This window comes from Lithobates pipiens, unplaced genomic scaffold, assembly GCF_037356315.1.
Source record: "Lithobates pipiens isolate NorthernLeopardFrog02 unplaced genomic scaffold, aLitPip1_a1.2 Scaffold_13, whole genome shotgun sequence".
NCBI lineage: Eukaryota > Metazoa > Chordata > Amphibia > Anura > Ranidae > Lithobates > Lithobates pipiens.
The window spans coordinates 381,512,392-381,535,814 of record NW_027507718.1 but is presented as its reverse complement, the minus strand read 5'-3'; the positions used below and the strand labels follow the sequence as shown (position 1 = coordinate 381,535,814).

The following is a 23,423-nucleotide window of genomic DNA, read 5'->3' as shown; positions in this document are numbered from 1 at the left end:
GTATGGAAGTCAAAGTATTACCATGGCAGCCCAGACACTAGAATTTTCAGAATGGGAGGTCAGCAAAAGAAGCTGACATATTCCTTTCTTAATGTAGTTTCACCATCTATCCATTTTAAAATACAGTAATGAAAAAAAGACAAATGCTGCCTACAGAAAACCTTCCACTTTCTGCAGTCATCTTGTCATTCATCTTTGAAATAATTATTTGGATTGGTTACTGCCCAACAATGAACACAAGCTGATAGATCAACGGTTAACAAATTACTGAATTCTATTGGTCTCTGGGAAGCAAGGAATTGAAATGGCTATGCCTCTGACTAACAAATTGTGTATTCGTATGTATAAAAAAAGGGGGGGAGGTAGTCTTGCCATTCTAGAATGGCAATATTTAAAGTAGATGTTAAGCCAATGTTTTTGCAAGAGTTGGTCTTAATATTTTTGTAACTTTCCATAAAATAATACATGGTGATCCTTCCATGCCGACATGCCATGCCCATCAAAACAGTCAACTTGTCAAAATCTCCACTTCCGGTGACTCTCCAGCAGCAGTAATTACAGATTTCGACTTGGCTGTTTTCACAGAACATCGGCAGCGTATATGCTATGGTGAATGGTGAGTTGGATTTGACACCGGCTAAGTAGTAAAAATGTTGTCGCCGCCTTGGAGGTGGCCATGTTGTTGGTTACTGGCGGACTAACGTTCATTCATTATATCGTGTGCCATAGTGTATACGCTGCCTGTGTTCTGTGAAAACACCAAGTCATCAAAATCTGCAATTACTGCTGCTGGAGAGTCACCGGATGTGACGTAATTGGAGATTTTGACAAGTTGGCTCTTTTGACAGAACACCGGTACACATTGCATGTGCATGGTCAACTACTATCAGGAAGCCAGTCCACAGCAATGATGTGTAGCCAAAACTGGAGCAAAGGGCAAGAAGTGGCTGAAGGAGATGAGCAGTACTGAGCTGTAAAAAATTAATAAAAAAACAAAATTATTATTATTATTATTATTAACGATTTATATAGCGCCAACAGTTTACGCAGTGCCTTACAATGTAGAGGGGGGCAGCACAATTACAGTACAGTTCAATACAGAAGGGACAGGAGGACCCTGCTCGTAGAGCTTACATTCGAAAAGGAGGGGGTGGTGGTACAAAAGGTAATAGATACAGGGAATGATTTGATGGGGGGGTGTTGAAAGAGTTGTTGAAAACTGAAAAGAGTGTTTATTATAAAAAACAAAAAAAAAACATATTCTGATGCACCAGCATTCACGGTACAGAACAGTTTTATTATTCATCTCCAGCACCGGCTTGTAAATTTGTTCAAATAAAATTGTTAAATCAGCACATGTGACTAATTATAAAGAATTCCGCACCAAGGTACTGTTATATGCAAATGTGCCTTACATCTCCAACAGCATATTAGCAAGCCCAGAAAACATTTAACCGGCTAATGATTTCCTATGCTGCAGTATGATTTACACCTGCTTTTCTTTTTTTTTCTGTAAGTAGTTAATGACCTGTCGATATTTGTATTTGTAAAATCCCAGGCCTAAACAATGCTATGAATATTCAGGCTGGTGCAGAAATAGGAAAATCAGACTTTTTAACGTCATCAAAAATGTGGAGGTGACAGCGATGATTTGCAGTGTTGATTAATCTTTCAGCTAGTGCTAATTAATTGGGGACATTTAGCGCTGTACTAATGAGTCTCACAATAAATCGTTGTATACCATGTCATAACTGACATGAAGGGAGATGAGAAGCCCATTTCCATTAGTATTACCCACTTGAAATTGGTTTTGATGAGAGGCAGACAAAAACAATTGACTGTCTTTCTTAACATTCTGCTAAAATTTTGTGTCTTAGTACTGCTTGAACCTTGAAGAAGGGGGTACACCCCAAAATCTGTCCTAAAAATTTGGATATTAGTGCACAAAAAAAAGTATCATGGACAGTACTCAATTGTTTTTGTTGCAAGTACAGCTATAACCACTTGACCGCCAGAAAATTTAACCCCATTCATGAACAGGCCTTTTTTTTTTTGCAATAAAACTCTGCATCACTTTAACCACTTGCCGCCCGCCCACCATCAAATGACAGCTGTTCTGGGAGGATCATATGACAGCCTCCCAGAATGATCTCTCTCGCGTGCCCCTGGCGTGGCAATCGCAGGTGTGCATCGTGGCTGCACCGTGTTGCTAAGACATGACACAACCCTGATCTGGGTAAGGAGCCGCGGCTATCACAGCCGGTTACATGTAAACATGGAGATACCGGTAATCGGCACTCCTTGCCTCACACTGACAGAGTGTGAGGAGAGGAGAGCTGATCAGTGGCATCTCCTCACATGGGACAGCTAGGTATGTAATCAGGGCAGTGATCATCAGTGCTCTGATTACAATTAGTGCCCACCAATGCCAGCAATGATTGCCCACCACTGCCGGCAATCAGTGCCAACCAGTGCCCACAATTGCCACCAATCAGTGCCCACCAGTGATGCCAGTCAGTGCTGGCTATCAGTGCTGCCCATCAATGCCCATCAATGCTGCCCATCAATGTTCATCACTGCTGCCCATCAATGACGCCTATCCATGCCCATCAGTATTTACTCTCTGTAACCACCAGGGCCGCCTATCTGTGCCCACCAGGGCCACCCATCAGTGCTGCCTATCAGTGCCACCTATCGGTGCCCATAGAAGCGGCATATTCGTAACTCTTCATCAGTGCCACCTAATCAGTGCCCATCAGTGCAGCCTATCAGTGCAAAATGATTCTAGTCCCTGCTTTTCAAAGACATAGGAATGGTCCCTTTCGCCCCTATTAGAACTGAGATAAGCCTTGTTTACAACACAACACAACCTCTGTGTTTTACTACCGATTGGTGGGTGCCAGAGGACACCGAGTCTCCAGGACCCACAAATTGACTTCTGCACACGCACCCCTTGCAGGTAGAAGTGCAGGATCATATATAAATTCATGATAAATACATTATACATATGATTCTGTGTACAGCTTTCGCCCAGTGGCAGTAATGCCCGTACACATGACTGGACTTTCCGACAGACTAGGTCCGACGGAATCAGTCCACTGGACAATCCGATCGTGTGTGGGCTAATTTGATAATTTTTCATATAAAAAAAATCCAACGGACCTAGAAATAGAACATGTTTCAAATCTGTCTGATGGACTCAATTCCTATCGGGAAAACCGTTCGCCTGTATGTTGGTCCGACGGACCAAATACGACGCAAGGGAAGCTATTGGCTACTGGCTATTGAACTTCCTTTTTTAGTCCCGTCTTATGTCATAACCTTCAAAATGAACAGGCTTAGTCCGTTTGTGTGTGGCCAAGTCTGTTTGTTTGGAAGATCCGTCGGAACTCTGCCGAAAGTCCGTTGGGAAGACCGTTGAACCTAGTCTGCCGGAAAGTCCGGTCGTGTGTACGTGGCATAAAAGTGCTATAGGGTGGTCAGCAAAAGGTTAAGCATGATGGGAGGCATAGGGATTATATAAATATTTGAATATGGGATATAAAGACTTATGGCCTGTTAAAAGTAATAGGTCAGTAACCACACATATATCTCACATATCAAAATAGCACTGCTAACAACTGATATTTCCCAGCTAATAATCAGATTCAAACCAGCCCCCCCCCCCCCCCCAAAAAAAAAACAGCAGATATTTGAAAAAGCACTTAGCAATGTCTTTTTATATCATTGATGATTTCTGGATCCCAAAATGGACATGGCTGGTTTGTTGACATTTATAAGATTCTAAGAATGAAGTCACCCTTCATTAAAAGCCCTGTGTATGTTTATTGAAATGTAACATGCACAAGCTGATCCACCAGTCTCATAAGCTCTAGTGTGTTTTACTACAGATGGAGTGTTCGGCTTGTGAGACAGGTGACTCAGCTTGGAGGCCTGCCCCCAGTTTCGGAGAAGCAAGGGTTGTGCTATGCTTGTAGAGAACTGAATACCTTTTTACTGCATCATCAGTGGCAGCTTAATGACCAGGGCTGTTAATGAGGGGGGTGCCACTAGTCCTCTGGAACGGGGGCCTGGGAAAGTGGGGGCCCAGGCATCAGAGTGAATCGGATGTGGCAGGGAGGGTAATTGGTGTCTCCCCCCTGCCAGCTTTCAGCTGCTGCAGAAAGAGCCATACAGATCGGTTCCAGTAATTGCTTAATTGCCACCCCCCACTGATCACTCTCCTTGTGCACCATTTGTTTCCCCCAGCTGCACAGGCCCCCATGTGTGCCCCCCTACCCCAGAAGTGCTGCTGGCTTCCATCCTCTCCTTCCCCTGGCAGCTGCAAGCACACAATAAGATCCTTCAGGTTTAAGAGTAGGGGAAGGGTTTGGTAAATATATCATATACCAGCCCTTTCCTTTCCTGAATTAACACAGTGCATGATTGGTACGGTTCACTTACTGTGTTCATTCATAGCTGAAGCATAATAAACTGTTTATTTCGGGGGGGGGGGGGGGGGTGGTAGGGTGCTGTCAGGTTGGCTGTACGAGACACTGTGCTTTGTAACAGCAGCCCTGTCGATGGCCAAAGAAAGAAGGCTTTGCATGTGGAAGTAATGGGGAGCACCAAGCTGTGAGCACTGTGAGAAGGATAACAAGAGGTAAAAAAAAGTCAAGTCTATCAGGGTGCAAGTACATTGAATATACTTGAAAATTATGGCAACAGCTGCCCTCTCTTTCCAGACTATACTTCAACTTTAAGTTATTCACCTGGAACAAGCAAATAACAAGTGAAGTCAGAACCAAACCAGAGCCTTTGATTTGCATGGAGGACAGATAAGTAGCATTTTTACAAAAGTCAGCAATTACAATATATATTTTTTTCCCTTAGAACAGGTTTCCTTTAATACCACCAGATTTTTTACTTTTTTTTTTTTTTTAACATAAAGATGTAATCGTAAGCAGCAAAAATGAAGCAGCTATTACTAACGCTGACAATACATCAAAGCTGACTTGCTTCTTCCTGCATGGCCTCATTTATCCCAGAAGAAATAAGAATTATCTATGTTCTCTTAACGACCAATCAGATTTACACCTGTGTTGGAAAATGACAGCTGATAACATCACATCTGATTGATGATATAATTCAGCAATTGCAGTTCTCCTTCCAGAAACAATAATGTTTGTTGTATCAATCTTTACTTTGTAGCGAAGTGCAAGATATTGTTCAAATAAGCAAATCATCAATCTCTCAAACGATTGAATTGTACATATGTGTCATTCTAAGGCATCTGTCTTCCCACCAACCTGCAGCAGTACATACTAAATTGTTGTGAAACATTCTTGTGCTTATGTACATAGCAGAAATATATAAAGCAGCAGTGTTCAGAGATGCCCCCTCTCAGCTTGAAGAACCACAGGACACCTTGGAAATTGCTGCCTCTTTGTACATTTACACACAACAATGTTTTATTTTGCCATCCAACATGTGTTACTGCTTGCTGCTTTAGCTGCAACCTGCGGTTTACATTATTAGTCACATTAGACTAGGCAGGGGCTGACCAAAGTACAACGTTGTAACAGAGCCAAAATAAGACGCTTCACTTATGCCAGACCCGAATGATCAGATGCATCAATACTTATTTTTTTTTTCTTTTATATAAATCAGCTCATAATATAGATGCATTGTTCACTTATAAGTTAAGGGGGAACTCCACTTTTGCAGAAAAAAATAGCAATAAAGAAAAAATAATAATAATATAAACATATACAAGTCACATTGTAATTTAATGTTATTAAAAAAGATGTCAACCTGGAGGCTTTCTGTACACAGTTTGTGTACAGAACTCCCCCCAGAAATGTAATTTCCTACTTGTGTGATTGGCTCACTGATTTTCCCAGAGGTCTGCACTAAGATACAAATCAGAGTTTAGGCATCCCCTGCAACAAAAATTAATTTTTGGCTATTTAAGCTGACCATACATACAAAATTCAGCATGCTCAGCAGTAATTCAATTGGTTTAGATTGGCTGGTCTAAAATATACTCACAGTAACATTAATGCCAATGTGTAGACAGTTTTGAGTGTCTGCAATGGCTTCTTTAATTTTCAAACTGATCTCTGTGTCCATGTTGAATCACATGGACCCTAGACCCAGGACACATACAGGTCCTTATATTCCTTGAAACTTGAGATTAAAGCAATTACTGTCTTCCAACTGTTAAATGACAGGGCCTCCTTAGTGCACTAAGCCTGATGTCACATACACATCGCTAGCAGAAGAGCCACATAGTAGAGACTTCTACATACACGGACCCAGAATGCTGCTAAATCTGCTATCTTCACATACTGGGAAGGCGCGGGGGGGGGGGGGGGGGTTGGGGCGGTGAGAGAGCAATTCCATATCGACTGCCATGCAGTCTCTTAGAGATGCCGATTCTGCTTAGTAGCTGCCATCACCAAGCGTGTGTGACATCCCCCATAGACTCTGGCTTTGGACAGCAGAATGATGGGGGCTGGGATATTGGGGTACAGGCCCTGTGTGAATCCTTGGCTTAGAAGCCAAGAAAATCTTTAGAGATAGAGAATCAATTTAACAACTTACAGTGAGGGAAAAAAGTATTTAAATTGATTTGCATTTTAATGAGTGAAATAAGTATTTGATCCACTATCAATCAGCAAGATTTCTGGCTCCCGGGTGTCTTCTATATAGGTAACAAGCTGAGATTAGGAGCAATCTCTTAAAAGGAGTGCTCCTAATTTCAGCTTGTCACCTGTATAGAAGACACCTGTCCACAGAAGCAATCAGTTTCCAAACTCTCCACCATGGCCAAGACCAAAGAGCTGTCCAAGGATGTCAGGGACAAGATTGTAGACCTACACAAGGCTGGAATGGCAGCTTGGTGAGAGGGTAACAACAGTTGGTGCGATTATTCGCCAAATGGAACAAGCACAAAATAAACTGTCAATCTCCCTTGGTCTGGGGCTCCATGCAAGATCTCATCTCGTGGAGTTTCAATGATCATGAGAAAGGTAGAAATCAGGCCCAGAACTACATGGGAGAACCTTGTCAATGATCTCAAGGCAGCTGGGACCATTATCGCCAAGAAAACAACTGGTAACACACTACCACGTGAAGGACTGAAATCCTGCAGTGCTCGTAAGGTTCCCTTGTTCAAGAAAGAACATATACAGGCCAGTCAGGCCTGTCAGATGAGACCGAAATCAAGCTCTTAGGCAACATTCCCCCTCCTCCAAACGTGGCGAGTTGAGTTGATGCCAAAGTCCCCAAAAACACCATCCCCACTGTCAAACAAGGAGGTGGAAACATTATGCTTTGGGGGTGTTTTGCTAAGGGGACAAGACAACTTCACCACCGTATCAAACGGGACAATGGACAGGGCTATGTACTATCAAATCTTGGGTGGGACCTTTTAGTGGGATTTGTTTCACATAATCCAAAGACTGTGTGATTGGGCAGGAAAAGGGGAGGGGTGGACCTTGCAGCTGCAGCCACTCTACTGTTGAAGATGTTTAGATAAACCAAGGAGGTGTCATGCAACTCATTGAACTTAACTCAGTGTGCCTTCACTTTTTACAAAGGTGCTGAACTCACGAAGTTCAGCTTTAAAAAGTCTTGGGATGCCGTGTCACATCCTGCAATACAGAGTAACACAAAACAGTGACAGGGAATATAACCGCTCCAGACTCTGCTAAAATGTGTTTTTATTGCTGGTTTGTCTCTGTGTGCAAGATAAATCTTCCCTAATCTACTGATTCCATTAAACTGTAAACACTTGAAGGAGGTTCTAGTTCTTCCATATAAAAAAAGAAAGAAATATATATACTGACTGGTGTTGTGCTTTAAAGTTTATGTAAAATCTAAAACTTAATGTAAACTTGAACTACTTTGGCCGCAGCTTTGGGTAAAACGCAAAATGCAGCAAAATTGTGGCATGATTTTACCACGATTTTGCATTTCCCCATTCAGGAAAGGGAGGTTAGGGGAGGTTGAAACTCCCCTAATTGCAGAAGCTAATAAACAAACCTTTAAAGCCTGGATACATAGGCTTTTATGGAGTTGAGTTTAGGAGTTGCTAGTGTACACAAAGCCTTACAATGAACTTCCCTTATTTGCCCCCTAAATATACTAGCATTTTGGTAAATCCGTTTGAGAAAAAAAAAAAAAAAACAGTTGATCCTTAAAATCAGTGATCTCCTAACTTTCTGCAGCAAGTTGAAATGCTGCACAATAATAGTACACAATTCTGCTTCTCCATAAATACAGTAGGGTGAGTTTGCATTGTCACGCTAGGTCACAAAAGTGTTCATTTAGTAAAACAGGCAGCTGCATTCCTTTTCAGGATTTTTCCCTCTTATTTTCAACAAGCGATCTGCCAATTGCACACTATGGGGTCGATTAGCTAAAACTGTAGAGCTGAACTGAAAATCTGGTGCAGCTATACATACGAACCAAGCTTAAGTTAGAAGCCGATTGGCTACCATGCACATCTGCACCAGATTTTGCACTCTACAGTTTTAGCAAATCGACCCCCTAGTGTGCAATTGGTAGATTGCTTGTTGAAAATAAAAGGGAAAAATTTTGAAAAAGAAAAAGGAATGCAGCTGCCATATCTAAGATCTGGTAAGCTAAAAATATATTATACTCTTGGATTTATGGTTTTAGATATAATTTAATACGCCATGTACCATTTGCCACTGAAAATAAAAGCAATAAACTATGCGCACACAATGATTGCAAGCATTTACTCTGTGACATTGACTGGCTGAGAAACACAGACTACCAACAGCTGTAGGACTTCAGGCTCGCCATTGTTCTGTACAGGGCACAGCTGGCTTACTTGAAGCTTTTGGGTAGGAGCTTCCTTTTACAGTGCAATCACACAGCACGGACTAGGGATAAACAGAAAAACTAACTGCCCTTTCTTTTAAAGTCTTCAAGCACTTTCATCAAAGCAGTCCATTAATAACAATGTGAACACAAAGTACACTTCTAAAAAGTGTTCAAGCAAAGTTTTTTTTTCCTTTCTTCAGCAGCAGCAACCCATTAAGAACAAGTCTGGTTTTCCTTTAGGAGACATTTCATATATACAGTACATGTGGCATAGGGTACATCATGGTTTCCTGACGGCATCTGCCTTTGTCAGCCACTTTCTTCTAACTGCTAAGACACTGACACAATGACATATAATGAATACATTTCAATTATAGTGCATTATATATTAAGAGTAGAAATAGACTAAAAAGCTGATATCAGAAAACACAGATATCATTTTTAAATAACGTTAAAGCGGAGGTCCACCCTAAAGTGGACCTTCCGCTCATTGGAATCCTCCCCCCTCCGGCTCCACAATTGGCACCTTTCAGGGGGGAGGGGGGTGCAGGTACCTGTACAGTACAGGTATCTGCACCCACTTCCGGGATAGCTCTCTGCGGAAAGGGGCGTAGATCTACGCCCCTTTCCGAAAGTCCCCCGCTGCCTGCTGGGAAACACACAGATCCCAGAGGCAGCGGGTCCATCCTTATTGCGCAGCGCGACTCGCGCATGCGCAGTAGGGAACCGAGAAATGACCACTTCCTGATTCCCATAACCAAGATGGCGGCGGCAGCACCTGAGAGACGATCGAGAGATCGGCTTCGGGTGCCGACATCTGGGGGGCGCGCTGGGTGGGTAAGTGTCCTTATTTTAAAAGTCAGCAGCTGCTGTATTTGTAGCTGCTGGCTTTAAAAAAAAAAAAAAAAACACGGTGGAACTCCAGGTGGACTCCCGCTTTAAAGAGTTTAATAAGCTGCTTACAGCAAGTTTTTTTTTTTTTTTCCAATAGGTACTGTACCCAGGTGTAAAATTAGGATGATAAGCTTCCTGGTATATTCGTTTATATTTATATTTGAATTTGGTGACAAAGCTCTGCCATCGCAATGTTCCATCACCTGCACATCATTCCTCACTGACCCTAACTGTCAAAGCATCAAGTCAGTTTTTTAGCCCATGGTATTCCCCATATAATGTGAATTATTTAATAAAATAAATTTTAAAGCATTTAGTATATTTTTAAGTTAGAGTTTTAGTAAGATCTCACTTTCTGGTACAGCTTATGCATGCAGCTTGAGCTAGGTAAAACGAGGGGAGATATGTTTGTTTTTTAATATTTGTTTAGTACATTTTTGGTGTCTTCCTTTTCACCATAACACATCTATTTCAATTCTGTAAACAGTGCAATGGTACATTGTTTTATTCTTTCTGCTTTATAGCAGAACCAATGTTAGCTTTTGTTCCAGGTTAAGAAAATAGTGGAACAGAGGGTAGGAGAAAAAGTCCTCTGTTAGAACATATTTATGACATATATAAATGAGCAAAACATAGAAAACACGCTCTTTTAGAAGCTTGCCCAAACTGCTCCAGTGATTCAATGAAGAGGTTTGGACTGTGTTTGGTTAAAGCCATTAAACACCAGCTAAAGCCTCATATGCACGATCAGAAATTCTGCCAGCAAAAGTCAGATGAGAGCTTTTGGTCATAAATTCCAACCGTGGTGTGTATGCTCCATCAGACTTTCTGGCCGAATTCCAGCCAGCAAAAGATTGAGAGCAGGTTCTCTATTTTTCGGTCGGAAATTCCGACCGTCTGTACAAATTCAGATGAGCAAAATTCTTACGTATGCTCGGAAACAATTCGATGCATGCTCGGAAGCATTGAACTTAATTTTCTCGGCTCATCATAGTGTTGAATATCACAGCGTTCTTGACGGATGAAAGTTCAGAGAACTTGTGTGACCGTGTGTATGCAAGCCAAGCTTGAGCGGAATTCCGTCGGAAAAACCATCCAAGTTTTTTCAGACGGAAAATCCGCTTGTGTTTACGGGGGCATTAGACATAATATGAGTTTTTATCACTATATTAGGTGATCTAGTCCACCATAGTTTCCTAAAATTGCCAATTATATCTGTTCTGGTGGTAAAGAAAGGGATTTTGGTGTTTTCTCCTTAGTAAACAACTTTTTTATTACATTAGTATAGTATTTTCAATTTATGATCTAATTACTACATTAGTAGCATGCTTGCTCTGAGTATAAGGTATTAGTAACAATGATTACTTAGTAAGTTTTATTCATTGGTTACCAGATGTATGGTAAAGAGGTGGCAAAGCTTATCGTACAAGGAGGAGCACCCAGCATGGAATATAAGGAAATAAGGTGTTCATTTACTTTCCCCTGATTTATTTATTTTAGGTTTAAGGGCCATATATATGGGCTGAATATCAGGGCAGCATTGGCTGGTTCAAAAGAAACTGGCTGACATTCGACCCGTGTGTACGGCAACCAGTCCAACAGAAGCCGACTTCTGTCTAAGGAACATGACCGAAAAAGATCTGTTGATCGGCACCCGATCAGTGCTCTCAGCCAATGAGAGAGCTGACTGGTTTGTTCTGGTGGGGGCGTCCTCCTGTCAGAACACAATAGCACAGCAGGGGAGATCATTGTACGAACATTGGATTGTTAGTACAGCGGCTCCTTCTGAGCTCTTTCCTTTTGTTTTGTTCAGTCTGCTGGGTTGAATGAAAAAAAACTACTAGTGTGTACTAGGCTTTAGACTTTCCTTTATAAACATGAACAAAGAGCATATCCAGAGGACTCCTTTACCAATCTATTAGGTTGCAGTCAATAGCACATTAATATCCCTGTATAATTTCACTTCAACCGTGGTGTCCAGTTTTCTTCAGAAACCAGCTGCTGCTTACCCGTACATGCCATTATTTGGCCACTTTCTCATGAAATACTGATGCTGACTGCTATATAGGCTGATATAAATAGCTATAGACTGCACAGTAACTAGCACCTGTTATGGCAATACCAGCCTGTGTGCCTGATGTACCAAGATAAACCTGAACTGCTGTCTGCTGAACTGGCATTTGAAAACGTACTAGGTCCAAGTCAGGCTGGGTTCACACTTATATGAATTGTATGTGGGTTTCCCCGTATCCAATTCAGAAGACAGTAGAGTGGGACTGGCTCTCAATGGAGCCAGTTCACACATAGCGCACAGCAGAAGGGTCCTGTGCATCTTTGGCTCCGTTTCAGATCCAAATTCAGACAAAAATTTGGACCCAATTCAGAGCTGAAACAGTGACCGGGGACACACCAGAACCCCTGATGCAAGTCGCAGGCGCGCATAGTGTGAACCCAGCCACAATTCTAGGATTCAGTACACTTGTTTACTCTCTAATGATAACCACAACAGCATACACAGATGTTTTAATAACAGACACAGTAAACTGACATCTGTACAATGCCAGCATTTAATTGTATATTCACAATAGATTGATAATAGTGTTCCATCAACCTACAGTCCCTGTTAAATTAATGAGGACTTTTTCACCAAGCCAACAACCACCTTCAATTACTTTGGTGGAGATCATCAGAAGAATTATTATGAACTTATATTGAAGCAGATCTTCACAGCATAGCTCCAGGCATAATTATAAATTTATCCATTTATTGCCATATACATCCTCCACTCAAGCTAAATGAATAGCTCTGAGTGCAGTTCTCCTTTAAATGACCGTTTAGTTTGATACTGACTGGCAGTACATAGAGTTACCTGCTCTCCAGTGGCACATTACTGCCAAGGACCCAGCTGTCCTGCAGCTGGACGGACTCAGGTGTGGTTTGCAGCTCGGCGGGCAGCGCAGCCGGCGGGGCCGGACTTTGGTTCCTCCTATGTGTCAGAGAATTGCGGTTGAGAGATGTGATGGATGGCTGATTAGCTGCAGGGTGCTGCTTGTGAGAAGGTGGTAACGGCTGCAACGTTGACTGGCCTTGATTGTTTGGCGATTGCTCTGTGGAGTAGAAAAATATTAAATACCATCAGTAGGCTGAAATTAATCTGCAAATGGACAATTAATTATAAAAAAAATATTTATCCTGGAGGGTCTTAAATGACATTCTCACTGTGATAAATTTACCTTGGCCACCCAACGCTCTAATTAACATTAAAACAGATGGTAAACTAGTGTTGGGTTCTTTATATTGGTTTTCATTTACATTAGCACATGAACAGTTTTATGAGCTGCAGCTACTGTGCTTTTTGAAATAGCTCAATAAAACAATAAAGATATATATATATATATAAAAAAAAAAAAAAGAATTCAATTGATAGCACAAGTTCTTACAAGACATGTCATTCCCATGATTATTTGAACAGCGTTTCTTTTAAGCATTACTTAACAGTAATCATTTGAAGAAAAGCAATAGCTTAACAGTGGTATCCCCTGCCAGTTTAGTGGATTTCAGAGTGTGTAGGACTGTACGTTGATTTGCTAATAGATACTAAATATTCTTCAGCAGAAGGTCACTCTGTGAAACAGATGTTGTAGTGTAGATATTTAACAGACTGAATCACATCTGATTACAACATCAGAAGACTCATATACCTAATGACTGTTACCTTCATTACAACACAGAAAAGAAAAAAAAAAAAAAAAAAAAAAGAAGAATATTCCCTCTCCTCCTAATGCTGATCATAAAGAAAAAGGACAATGTTTAATTAAGCTAGAGACCTTGCAAATATTAGTTTTAGTTGTATATACTAAATAGTAACACTTAAACATGAATTCCAGGCGTGGATTAAGGATGAGCTCAGGCGTGTTCACATGGTCCACGTGCAGAGCCCGCCAGGAAGTCGGCACATCACTGCGCTAATCACAGGCAGTGAGACAGTTTGGACCAATGTAACTCTGTATATACCATACCTGGCTGATGCCTCTGAAAGCTGGAAGATGACCCTGCTTCCTTGCTAGTGAACTCCTGCCCCGCTGCATTCTGAAGACATTTTTTTTTTCAGAAAGGAAGCTCTAGCAGCGATTGGTGATGGTGTGGATAAAGGCAGCACTGATTAATTGCAATAAAATCTACCTGACTTGTAACTCTGATGAATTTATGTGGTTCTCCCTTGCCAATAATTATATCTCATGGTCTAATTTCACGTAAAATATTTGTACATGGGAGCCTTGGACGCTGGGAAGCCACTTACTGCAGTGAATAAATAAAATTGTTTTTACTTATTCTATTGCTGTACATGCCTCCAAAGTCCACTACCAGGGGTTTTCTTTTGTAGATTCTTTATAGGATGTAGCACAACAAAATTGCACAGTAATGCCAATCTACATATTTTTCTGTCTCTGTAATGGAGGGCTTCTGTGGTGATAAGGAGGCCTTTAAATGGGTTGTGAAGTCTAAGCCCTTGTACACACGGTCGGAGATTCCATCGGAATGTGTCCGATCGGAGCATTTTGTCAGATATTCCGACTGCGTGTGGTCTGCATCGGACTGTTTCCGTCGGAATATCCATCGGACCAACTTTTCCAACTTGCCGGAAATATTTTCCGACAAAATGCTCCGATCGGACATACTCCAATCATGTGTAGAGAATTCCGATCGGACAAAGTGCCACGCATGCTCAGATCAAATTCCTACACCAAAGCTATTGGCTACTAGTGTGAACGTAGTCGCGTCGTAATGAAATAATGTCATCACGTCGGATTTTCCAACAACTTTGTCCGACCGTGTGTATACAACAGTTTCGGACAAAATCCGACGGATTTGGTTGTCGGAATTTCCGACCATGTGTACAAGGGCTTAGGGTTTTTCACGTTAATGCATTCTTTGCATTAAGGTGAAAAACTTTCTGTGCTGCAGCTGCCCCCCCGAGACCCCCCTTTTTCTTTTCTGAGCCTGTTCATTCCAGCGATGTGCACAAGCCCAGCCGCTGTCTTCATCCTCATTGGGTAGATTGATAGCAGGAGGAGTCATTGGCTCCCGCTGCTGTCAATCAAATCCAGTGACATAAGAAATAATGGGACTCTTTGAGCCCATGACCACCCCGCCCCGACATTAAAATATTTACCCGGTATGGATACCATGTTTAGGCTCTGGTATAGATTTGTAGTTTTAAGACTAGGAACGGTGCTTCCACTCCTGAAGGCACTGAATGCTGTTATGTGCTATGCATAAACTGTTGGTTTATATTTTATGTATTTGATACATGTGTGTATAAGACTGAATCTCAATAAACATTTAAAAAAAAAAAATCCAGTGACATGGGAGCGGAGGTAGGGCTGAGGTGCCCCCATGGAAAATGGCTCTCCGTGGGGGCACCTAATGAAGAGGAGGATCCCTGCCGGGATATACCAGAAGAGGCGGCTCAGGGCTGTTCTGTGCAAAACCCTTGCACAGAGCAGGTAAGTATAACATGTTTGTTATTTAAATCATCATGATTTAAAATTATTTACAATCACTTTAATGTAATGGGGAGACTCTAATGTGAAGGAGGAACTCTGATGTGATGGGGGAACCTCTGATGTGAAGGGGGCCTTATATTCAGTAGCTTCTACTGCATGTAAGATGTATGTAAAGTTATTGATAGTAATTTTATGTACGGGGCAGATTTGCAAGCAGAACAATGCAAGGCAACCCATAATCACTGGGTGACCTTACGCTACTAAACTGATGTACACTCTGGTCTTGCAAGTTAAAGCTGTATCCCAGATGGTACTATTTTTGCATTGTTACATTAGTCCAGCTTGGACAAATGTAAATATATGTGTTTACCCTGTCTGCCTTTAGGTGATCCCTGAAAACTCACTTATTAAGGGAAGCCTACCCCACCTCCACCTAAGAACTGTACCCGAGTCACCGCTATCAGATCATCCCCCCACAGCGATTACATTTTGTACCATCTTCCCCTCCCTTTAGATTGTAAGCTCCATGAGCAGGGCCCTCCTGTTATTTCTATATTGTTATTGTACTGTCTCCCACTACATTGTAAAGTTCTGCGTAAACCATTGGTGCTATATAAATCCTGTATAATAATAATAATGTGATGGAAGAACCTCTGATGTGAAGGGGGAGCTTCTGATAGGAAGTTAATTTAATCAAGGTGGTTGTGTGCATTGTCCTAGGCTGGGGTTTCCCATCAATTTGTAAAAAAAACTTTTTAATTTTGGACTAGGGTGCCTTACTCATGGTTTGAATACTTTTTAGAAGGTGCCACAATTGGAAAAAAGATGGAAAACACTGAATTACATAAATAACCCTCTCCTATAAAAATGAATAAAGGAAAAAAAAAATCTGACCAGCTAATTTTCTCTTATGAAATTCTACTCGGAGCCAAATTAATAATCATCTATCACACAAAAACCTTTACAGTAAGTACACGCTTGAACACTCTAACACCTCTGCTTTCATAGTAAAATATTAGCTAAAGCAAAACGGAGAGTTCCAAGACACCTGCATGACTTCATTAATGATATGTCAGCTGAAAGATTTGTGTAGCCGTCTACAATATAAGTCTTGCAGCTACATTGACTTTGGACAGAAATGACATTTGTATCATGTCAGAACATTTCCTAGTTGATGAATATTACTCATATTGTTCCACCAGCAGAATAACCATGTGTGCGCTACATCAGAACTGCTTTCATATTTAAAGAGACATTCTTAGCTGTACAGTTAATGGCAAGTGATTTGTTTGGCATGTATTACACTAGCTTGCCAATTCTATTAACAATAAATATTTAGTAGTATTTTCCATTCGACTGCCTTACAGAAAATTCTCATGGATGGATGGATGTATGGCAAGAGAGAACCACATAAATTCATCAGAGTTACAAGTCAGGTAGATTTTATTGCAATTAATCAGCGCTGCCTTTATCCACACCAGTGGGTGTCATTGTATTTGATTAGAATCACTGCTCGGGCCTTCCAGGCACATTTCAACAAGACAGTTACAAGGTAATTCAACCAGTCAAAAGCAGCACCCAATTAAAAGAAATCTGTCTGAAGAGATCCGATACTGTAGAAAAAGTCAGTTTAATGTATGTCATGCTAAAGTAGAGAAGGTGCCAGATAGATGTGCAGCAACCAATCCTTTAGATTAGCAAACATTATACATTAATATATTAATCTATCTATGTCTATACTGAGCTCAGTGTAATGTATCAGTGCTGTACAGCACACATCATTACTACCAAGAAACAATATGGCCTTCGTGCCTTTCATTTTATCACTGTTACAGCTAAGGGTCTTATTGATTACGTTTTTTTATTCCACAAACAGTAGAAATTACTACAACCATAACAACTAAGAAAAAAAAAAAGAAAATGGGATCTTGCCTGAAATAACCAATGAATTGCAAGGTTTTGATGTTATCCAGAACACGACTGGTCACTATAGTCAACAGCCATTTCTTTTCTTGCACTGGGAATTTGGTTAATCAGATTTTCAAAGCCAGAACTGTCAGTTGTACACTGATGAGGCCTAGTAGACTTAAATACTTCTGTTTTTGGGACATTTTTTGAAAACTTTGCAATGTTTGATCATACCAGCGTGTGCAAAACAGCAAAATTCACAGTTGAAAAACATGTAACAGAGCTGTTTCACTTGACAAGGATGTGTAATTCCTTTAACTAAATCTTAACAAATATACACAGCTCTTGAGGACAGGTGGGCTTGGTTGGCAACCTGACTTTTCTCTACTGTACTATAACTATATAAAATATAACTTTGTTCCATTCTAAACTGTGGTCCTGTTAAAGTCAAATTGTATTTCTGTTTAATGTTGGCTATAGCTCCACCCCAGGCTAAAGCCCAATTTGTGCGTTTTCCTATGGGAGAGGTACAGCCAGAACTTTAAGCACTGCTCTACCTGTAAAAAGATTTTGTGCGATGTTCGGTGCTGGGTTTTCATTCACAGCACAAGCACTAGTAAAAGATCAAATAGTGCTTGCGATTGATAGATTACTTAGTCCCACAGTGCTGACTGACTTTTTACTACCGCGGATGAACAGTAAGCACTGGTTGGCTGTATGATCTATATTGGAAAGATCACACAGCCCCACCAGCACTGATGGTTTATTAACAAAAGTAAATCAGTGCTGGCTACTAGTTAACATATACAGTACCAGCAGTTAGATCATACAACCCTGTCCACACTGAAAGATCTTCTATTAGTACTTGTAGTATGAATGCATCTGAATGATGGCACTTGTCTCCAGCATCTACTTGCTGCCAGAGATGAGCACTGTCAATCAGCCCTCATTAGTCATTTGTCTTCTTGTGAGCAGAGCGGTTGTACAGTGGTGGGTTGAGACTGGGCAAGCCTATCCAATTGTACCTGTTACTGTCATGTGTAGTTTATTGTTGGGGTGTTGCAATAAATGAACTCAAGATTAGTCATGGTGTGCAAACATTCCCCATGAATGTCGGGAACTCAGCCTTTGTATTTCTTCCCTTGTGCTTTCCTATTAAAAACTGACCACATTAAGCAGGAGAACTCATGAGTAAGGATGGGCTCTGGCATGTTGGCAACTCCACGTGCCTCCACCCGACACCAGCTTTTATGCAGCAGGAGACAGAGGGTATGTGATAACTTATTAAAAAAAAGGAAAAAAAAGGTAATCATCATTTTTTTATATCTATGCACAAATGGTTTACCTGTTATTTCTATTTTAAACTGAAAGGGTTGTTTTACAAGGCAAAGGTTTACAATCAATTCAAATAAGGCACGTAGGCTATTTGTTTTTAAACATAATTTTAATTATTTTTATTGAAATGTAAAATTGTACTATTTTTATTGAATGCAAAACTGCATTAATCTGTGTGTATCTGCCTAAGATCACCATTAAGACCTTTAACAAAAGAAAATGGAGACAGCCATATATGAACCGCTAGTTAGCTGTCAAGTTGTTCCAATGACTTTTTTTAGTTTCTAGGGATATGACCTGGAACAAGCATGCTGATCAGGAGTTTCAACCTTATCCTGACTTTATAATCTGCATGCTTGTACTGGATCTAGGGACTACTAAAACCAGAGACTACCAATCAACTAGCATTCTTAAAAGGAGGTCAGCAATGGCAGCCCTTGAATTTCTCCCTTTTAAAAATTATACAAAAACAAAATGCATTTCTTCTTTTAGATAAACATTACAAATACAGACATTGATTCCTGATGACCACCAATCCACCCTCAGACTCCATATTGTCCTCAATATTGTAGTAAAGTGTTCTGCTCTTTTTGTTACCTCTCCATCCATCCATAATTACTTTCACATGTTCCCGATAACGCAGCAGTGACACGTTTTCTCATAAAGCTTGGCTATTAGAGTAAGTCTTCACACTGCACAAGTTTACCCTTCTAACCGAATGAGAGCAGCAGCTGAACTGAAACACTTCTCTACTGCTTTCTTTGCCTGTGGCACTCTGTTATGCAGTGTAACGTGAATTTGCTCATTGGCTTACAGTTTATATAATGAACAATTTAAAACAGTAGCCTGAAATAAAATGTAAACATTTTACGTGTAAAAACGGGCATCCCTTAGGAGAACTTGCCAATTTGTTCTTTAAAGACACAGGAGATTTCAGATTAAGATGGGCTTATCACTCAGAGCAAGGATATTTTCCACGTTTTGTATAAGATAGAGAATGAGGATCTAAAGTGATAACATTATAAGCGTAATCTTTTGGCAGAAAAACAGCCACCAACTGTTCTTATTTTATACAAATAAACCCGTTTTGGAAATAGCTTTCTAGGGCAGAAAATTATGATGTTCATCTAGGTGGTCAGCACTCTTCCAATAGGGAATTGTGGGAACAACAGTATAAATGAAAAGGAATTGCAGTATTTATGCCCTATACTGTAGATGAATGAATGCAATTACTGAAATTATAAACGCACTGTCAAAAAGACTTTAGACCCAAACATTAGACTGATTGCTCTGGAGAAACACTATCCATGTGGTCCCCAGGAGTCAACATGGAAAATGACAGCAAACAATAATAATAATAATAATAATAATAATAATAATATCATTATGCCTTTTGGAATATTGGGTGTCAGAAAGCAGCATCAAACTCAATTTTTCAAAGAGGCCAATGATATATTTTTGCATGCTGAGGTTTTGCTCTAATTAGTTCAGCAGAGGAACTATAGCGGTTGCAAGATAAGAAACTGTACCTGAGATTCAAGGCCAGATGGGACCCATAAGACAAACTCTTCTACCCGCAGGAAGATTTATTGTGACTGCTGCTACCTCAAGACAGTGTCTAAGGCTAGCTGGAATACATCTTACAACTTTACAGGTGGGGATCAAGCAAGACCTCACCACATGCTAGTGGCTTTAACGTAATTGAATTGGCATCACTAGGCATGTGATGTTGAATCTTAAAAGGAGGTTTAGGTTAGTTTAACTTGCAATTCCAAGTAACGTTATCATCAAGAACAAGCTCTTTAAACAACCAATAAAATAAAAATAATTAGGACTGTGAAATTACCTTTCTTAGAAATATGGTCATAATCTGAATGTGACTGATAAAGTATTTTGTTTGAGTTTATATGATATTCAGTGAACTTCACATGGACTGTAATGGAGTACTGTTTCGAGAATTAGCAGTAGTACTCAATGCATAACGGGAAAATGAAATAAGGAGCAGCAAAATAATGCTGTTGCACTATATAACTGCATATATAGAAGACCAATCCAGAGAGAAAGCTTATCCCATTAAATGTATCAGGTATGGGGTCTCTCTCCTGCCATTGCTCTAAGTTTTTCAATGTATAAAGGGAAAATGTCATGCAAATCTGAAATAGGAAAATAGCAGGCTTTTTTTTCTATATATTTACTTGAAAATGTGACTGAGATAAAATGACTTTGGCTAACAATTCTTCAAATGTCATGTTGTCAAAGTTCCCATCAGTAGGATGGTTTAAAGGCTTTCGATTAATATTGCATGCAAGAACTGAAATTACATCCTTTGTCGTTTAGTTCCTAATGGTGCAAGTGATATCAATCAAGTAGTGTTTTATGAAGCGTGTGTGATTTTTATTGCAGGCTGTTTCTGAAAATCTTGCTCAGGTTTTTAAGAGATGCTTCTGACTTACAGTAAACATAACCCGCAATCATCAAAATTGAAAAAGAACACATTTTTTGACCATGTGTTAATTATGCAGTACAAGGAAATTACTACGTACATAGATCGATTGACAGGCAGCTAGAGGAAAAAAAAGCACATATTGACACAGATAGCTGCAGAGTCAATCGGAGCTCATAATATTAAGCACATTTCTGGTCAACTAACATTGGGATTTCTTATTAAGCTGGAAATATTTTTACTGATGTTAAATTACAGTTGAATGGGAAATTAATCCATTATGTTAATCATTGTTCATGTTTTTAGGGTCTCAGCAATTCATGTTTTGCTGTTTCCTTTATATAATGTACAGAAAAAACTACACCATTAAATGGTGCCGTCATGGCATCAGTTAAAGAGGAAGTAAACCCTGATGGGTTTACTTCCTCTTTCATTCCCTGCAAAGGCAAAGCATAATGGACTACTATGCATCGCATAGTAGACCATTATGTGTCACTTACCTGACACAGGAGCCAGCGAAGTCGCCGCTGTCCCCTGTAGTCCGCCACATCCATCTTGTTGGTGGGGTCTCGCAGCTCCGCCGCTGTCATTCGGCGAAGCCGCGATAACGTCACTCCCGCGAATGCGCACGAGAGCCGACACGCGCGGCAGCTCCGTCGTTGAGAATGCCATGCTCAGTACACCTGCGCGCCGCTGTCTACGCCGCATGCGCCGTAGACAGCGGTGCCCGTTTTCGGGCAAATGTCTCCTAAACCATATAGGTTTAGGAGATATTGCTTGGACCTACAGGTAAGCCTTAATCTAGGCTTACCTGTAGGTCAAAGTGGTTTGTAAGGGTTTACAACCACTTTAAAGGCGATACCCCACAAAAACATTAAGTAAACCATCATTATTGACCACTGAAAATGCTAGTGGTTGTTGATGCTGATCCTTTGCCCTCAATACTTTAAGTCTCTGAGAACATGAATAAAAATCATATTGAATCGTAAATTCACTCTGATTTCATCAATGCACATTTCAATATTGGGTCAGTGCTGATGAAAGTGTTGAATCCAAAGTATGAGCACGGCAGGTACTGAACTAATATTTTCTGTAGGAGGTCCAATGAAAGCAGCTCACATATTTCTCCCACATTTAAAAAGGGTATTTCCACCATAGTTCTGTTAGCAGTAACCAGTGATTTCAAATGCACCCTGGAGATTTCCACAGCTCTGCCAAAATATATTGTATCTTTGCTTGTGCCCTTTAGAATGGTACATTTCAGAGGTACGGCTTTTTATTCCAGTTGGTTTTCTTGAGAAAGAAGGAAGCTGAATTATCAGAATGTTGAGGGATCGAAAATAAAGACCCTCATACAGTAGCTGGTTAGTAATAAAGCAAGCAATGGTTTTCCAAACTTTTTGGAAATATATATAAACAGACACACATACACAGTAGGTAAAGCACATACATGTTCACATATTACAGAGGCTAAAATGAAGAAGAGCATTGTATTCTGCAAGCCTTTAAGAAGCACATATAAAGCTTTTAGCAAATATTGCAGAACTTTCATGAAGGCAGTAAAGTATCTTTCAGCTTTAGCCCAAAAGAGCTGTATACAGATCTTAGTGACAGTGCTGCCCATAGCTGTAGTCATATTGAAGATTGCTAACACTCCAATGCCTTATTGCTTGAAGTTATCTTTATAAAGGTTAGAAGCAATTTGCTGAAGGCTATATAAATTCTTTATAAATACTTGCCACCAATGATACTCTTCAAACTTGTGTTTAAAAACTAAAACCTGTGTGAAGTAGACATAACAGGGAATTCTCTTGTCAATTGAAACTCTCACAGGACTACAAGTATCGATATTGTAAATAGCAATTTACTGGAAAGATGAACTGAGATGGAAATATTTATTGCAAGACAAAGCAGACCATTTGTGGAGTCAACTGCCCAGCCAATGCTCCAGGGCTCTTGTGTCTTCAACTTACGCCTGACTAGAGTTCACAATAGTACAAATTAGAATAATTTCACCAATGCTACTGCTACATACAAGAGCTGGAGACAACTTGGTGAGATCTGTGATGGCTTAAAATTGATGTCTGATTACTAGACAATATGGAGGTCTTCATGGCACACAGGATACTGGATGAACACTTCTTTCGGATAAAGTATAACACAATTTGTACTCAAAGAAATCTGTAAGCAAAAGAACATCACTAAAAGGTTCATCCAGACTGTCCAGAGGCAGGTGGCAAGGATATGCAGTCTTCAAGATATGTTCTTTTTATAGCCATAACAGCACATTCAGCCTGTTCCAACTGTGTGGCTAATCCAAATATTCCTATAGGCAAATTTTCTTGTGCCTTTTCTACAAAGCCATTCTGTGCCTACTGTGAAAATACAAGCATGCTCACATTTTTAGGACTAGATAAGAAGCTCAAAATACACAAACAAAATTGTAACAAGCATTTGTTTTTAGCAGTAGCACCTACTGATATAATTACTATATCATAAAC

General features: G+C 40.3%; 1 protein-coding gene across 16 annotated transcripts in view; it reads right to left on the bottom strand.

Annotated features, from left to right (window-relative positions):
* The window catches only part of TENM3 (teneurin transmembrane protein 3), a 1,601,892-nt gene that overhangs the window by 368,035 nt on the left and 1,210,434 nt on the right, over positions 1-23,423 (bottom strand). For all 16 annotated transcript variants that reach the window (XM_077477263.1, XM_077477264.1, XM_077477253.1 and 13 more), the window contains one exon: positions 12,599-12,836. In XM_077477263.1, coding sequence (XP_077333389.1) covers positions 12,599-12,836 — 238 coding nt within the window. The remainder of the gene's footprint in view (positions 1-12,598; positions 12,837-23,423) is intronic.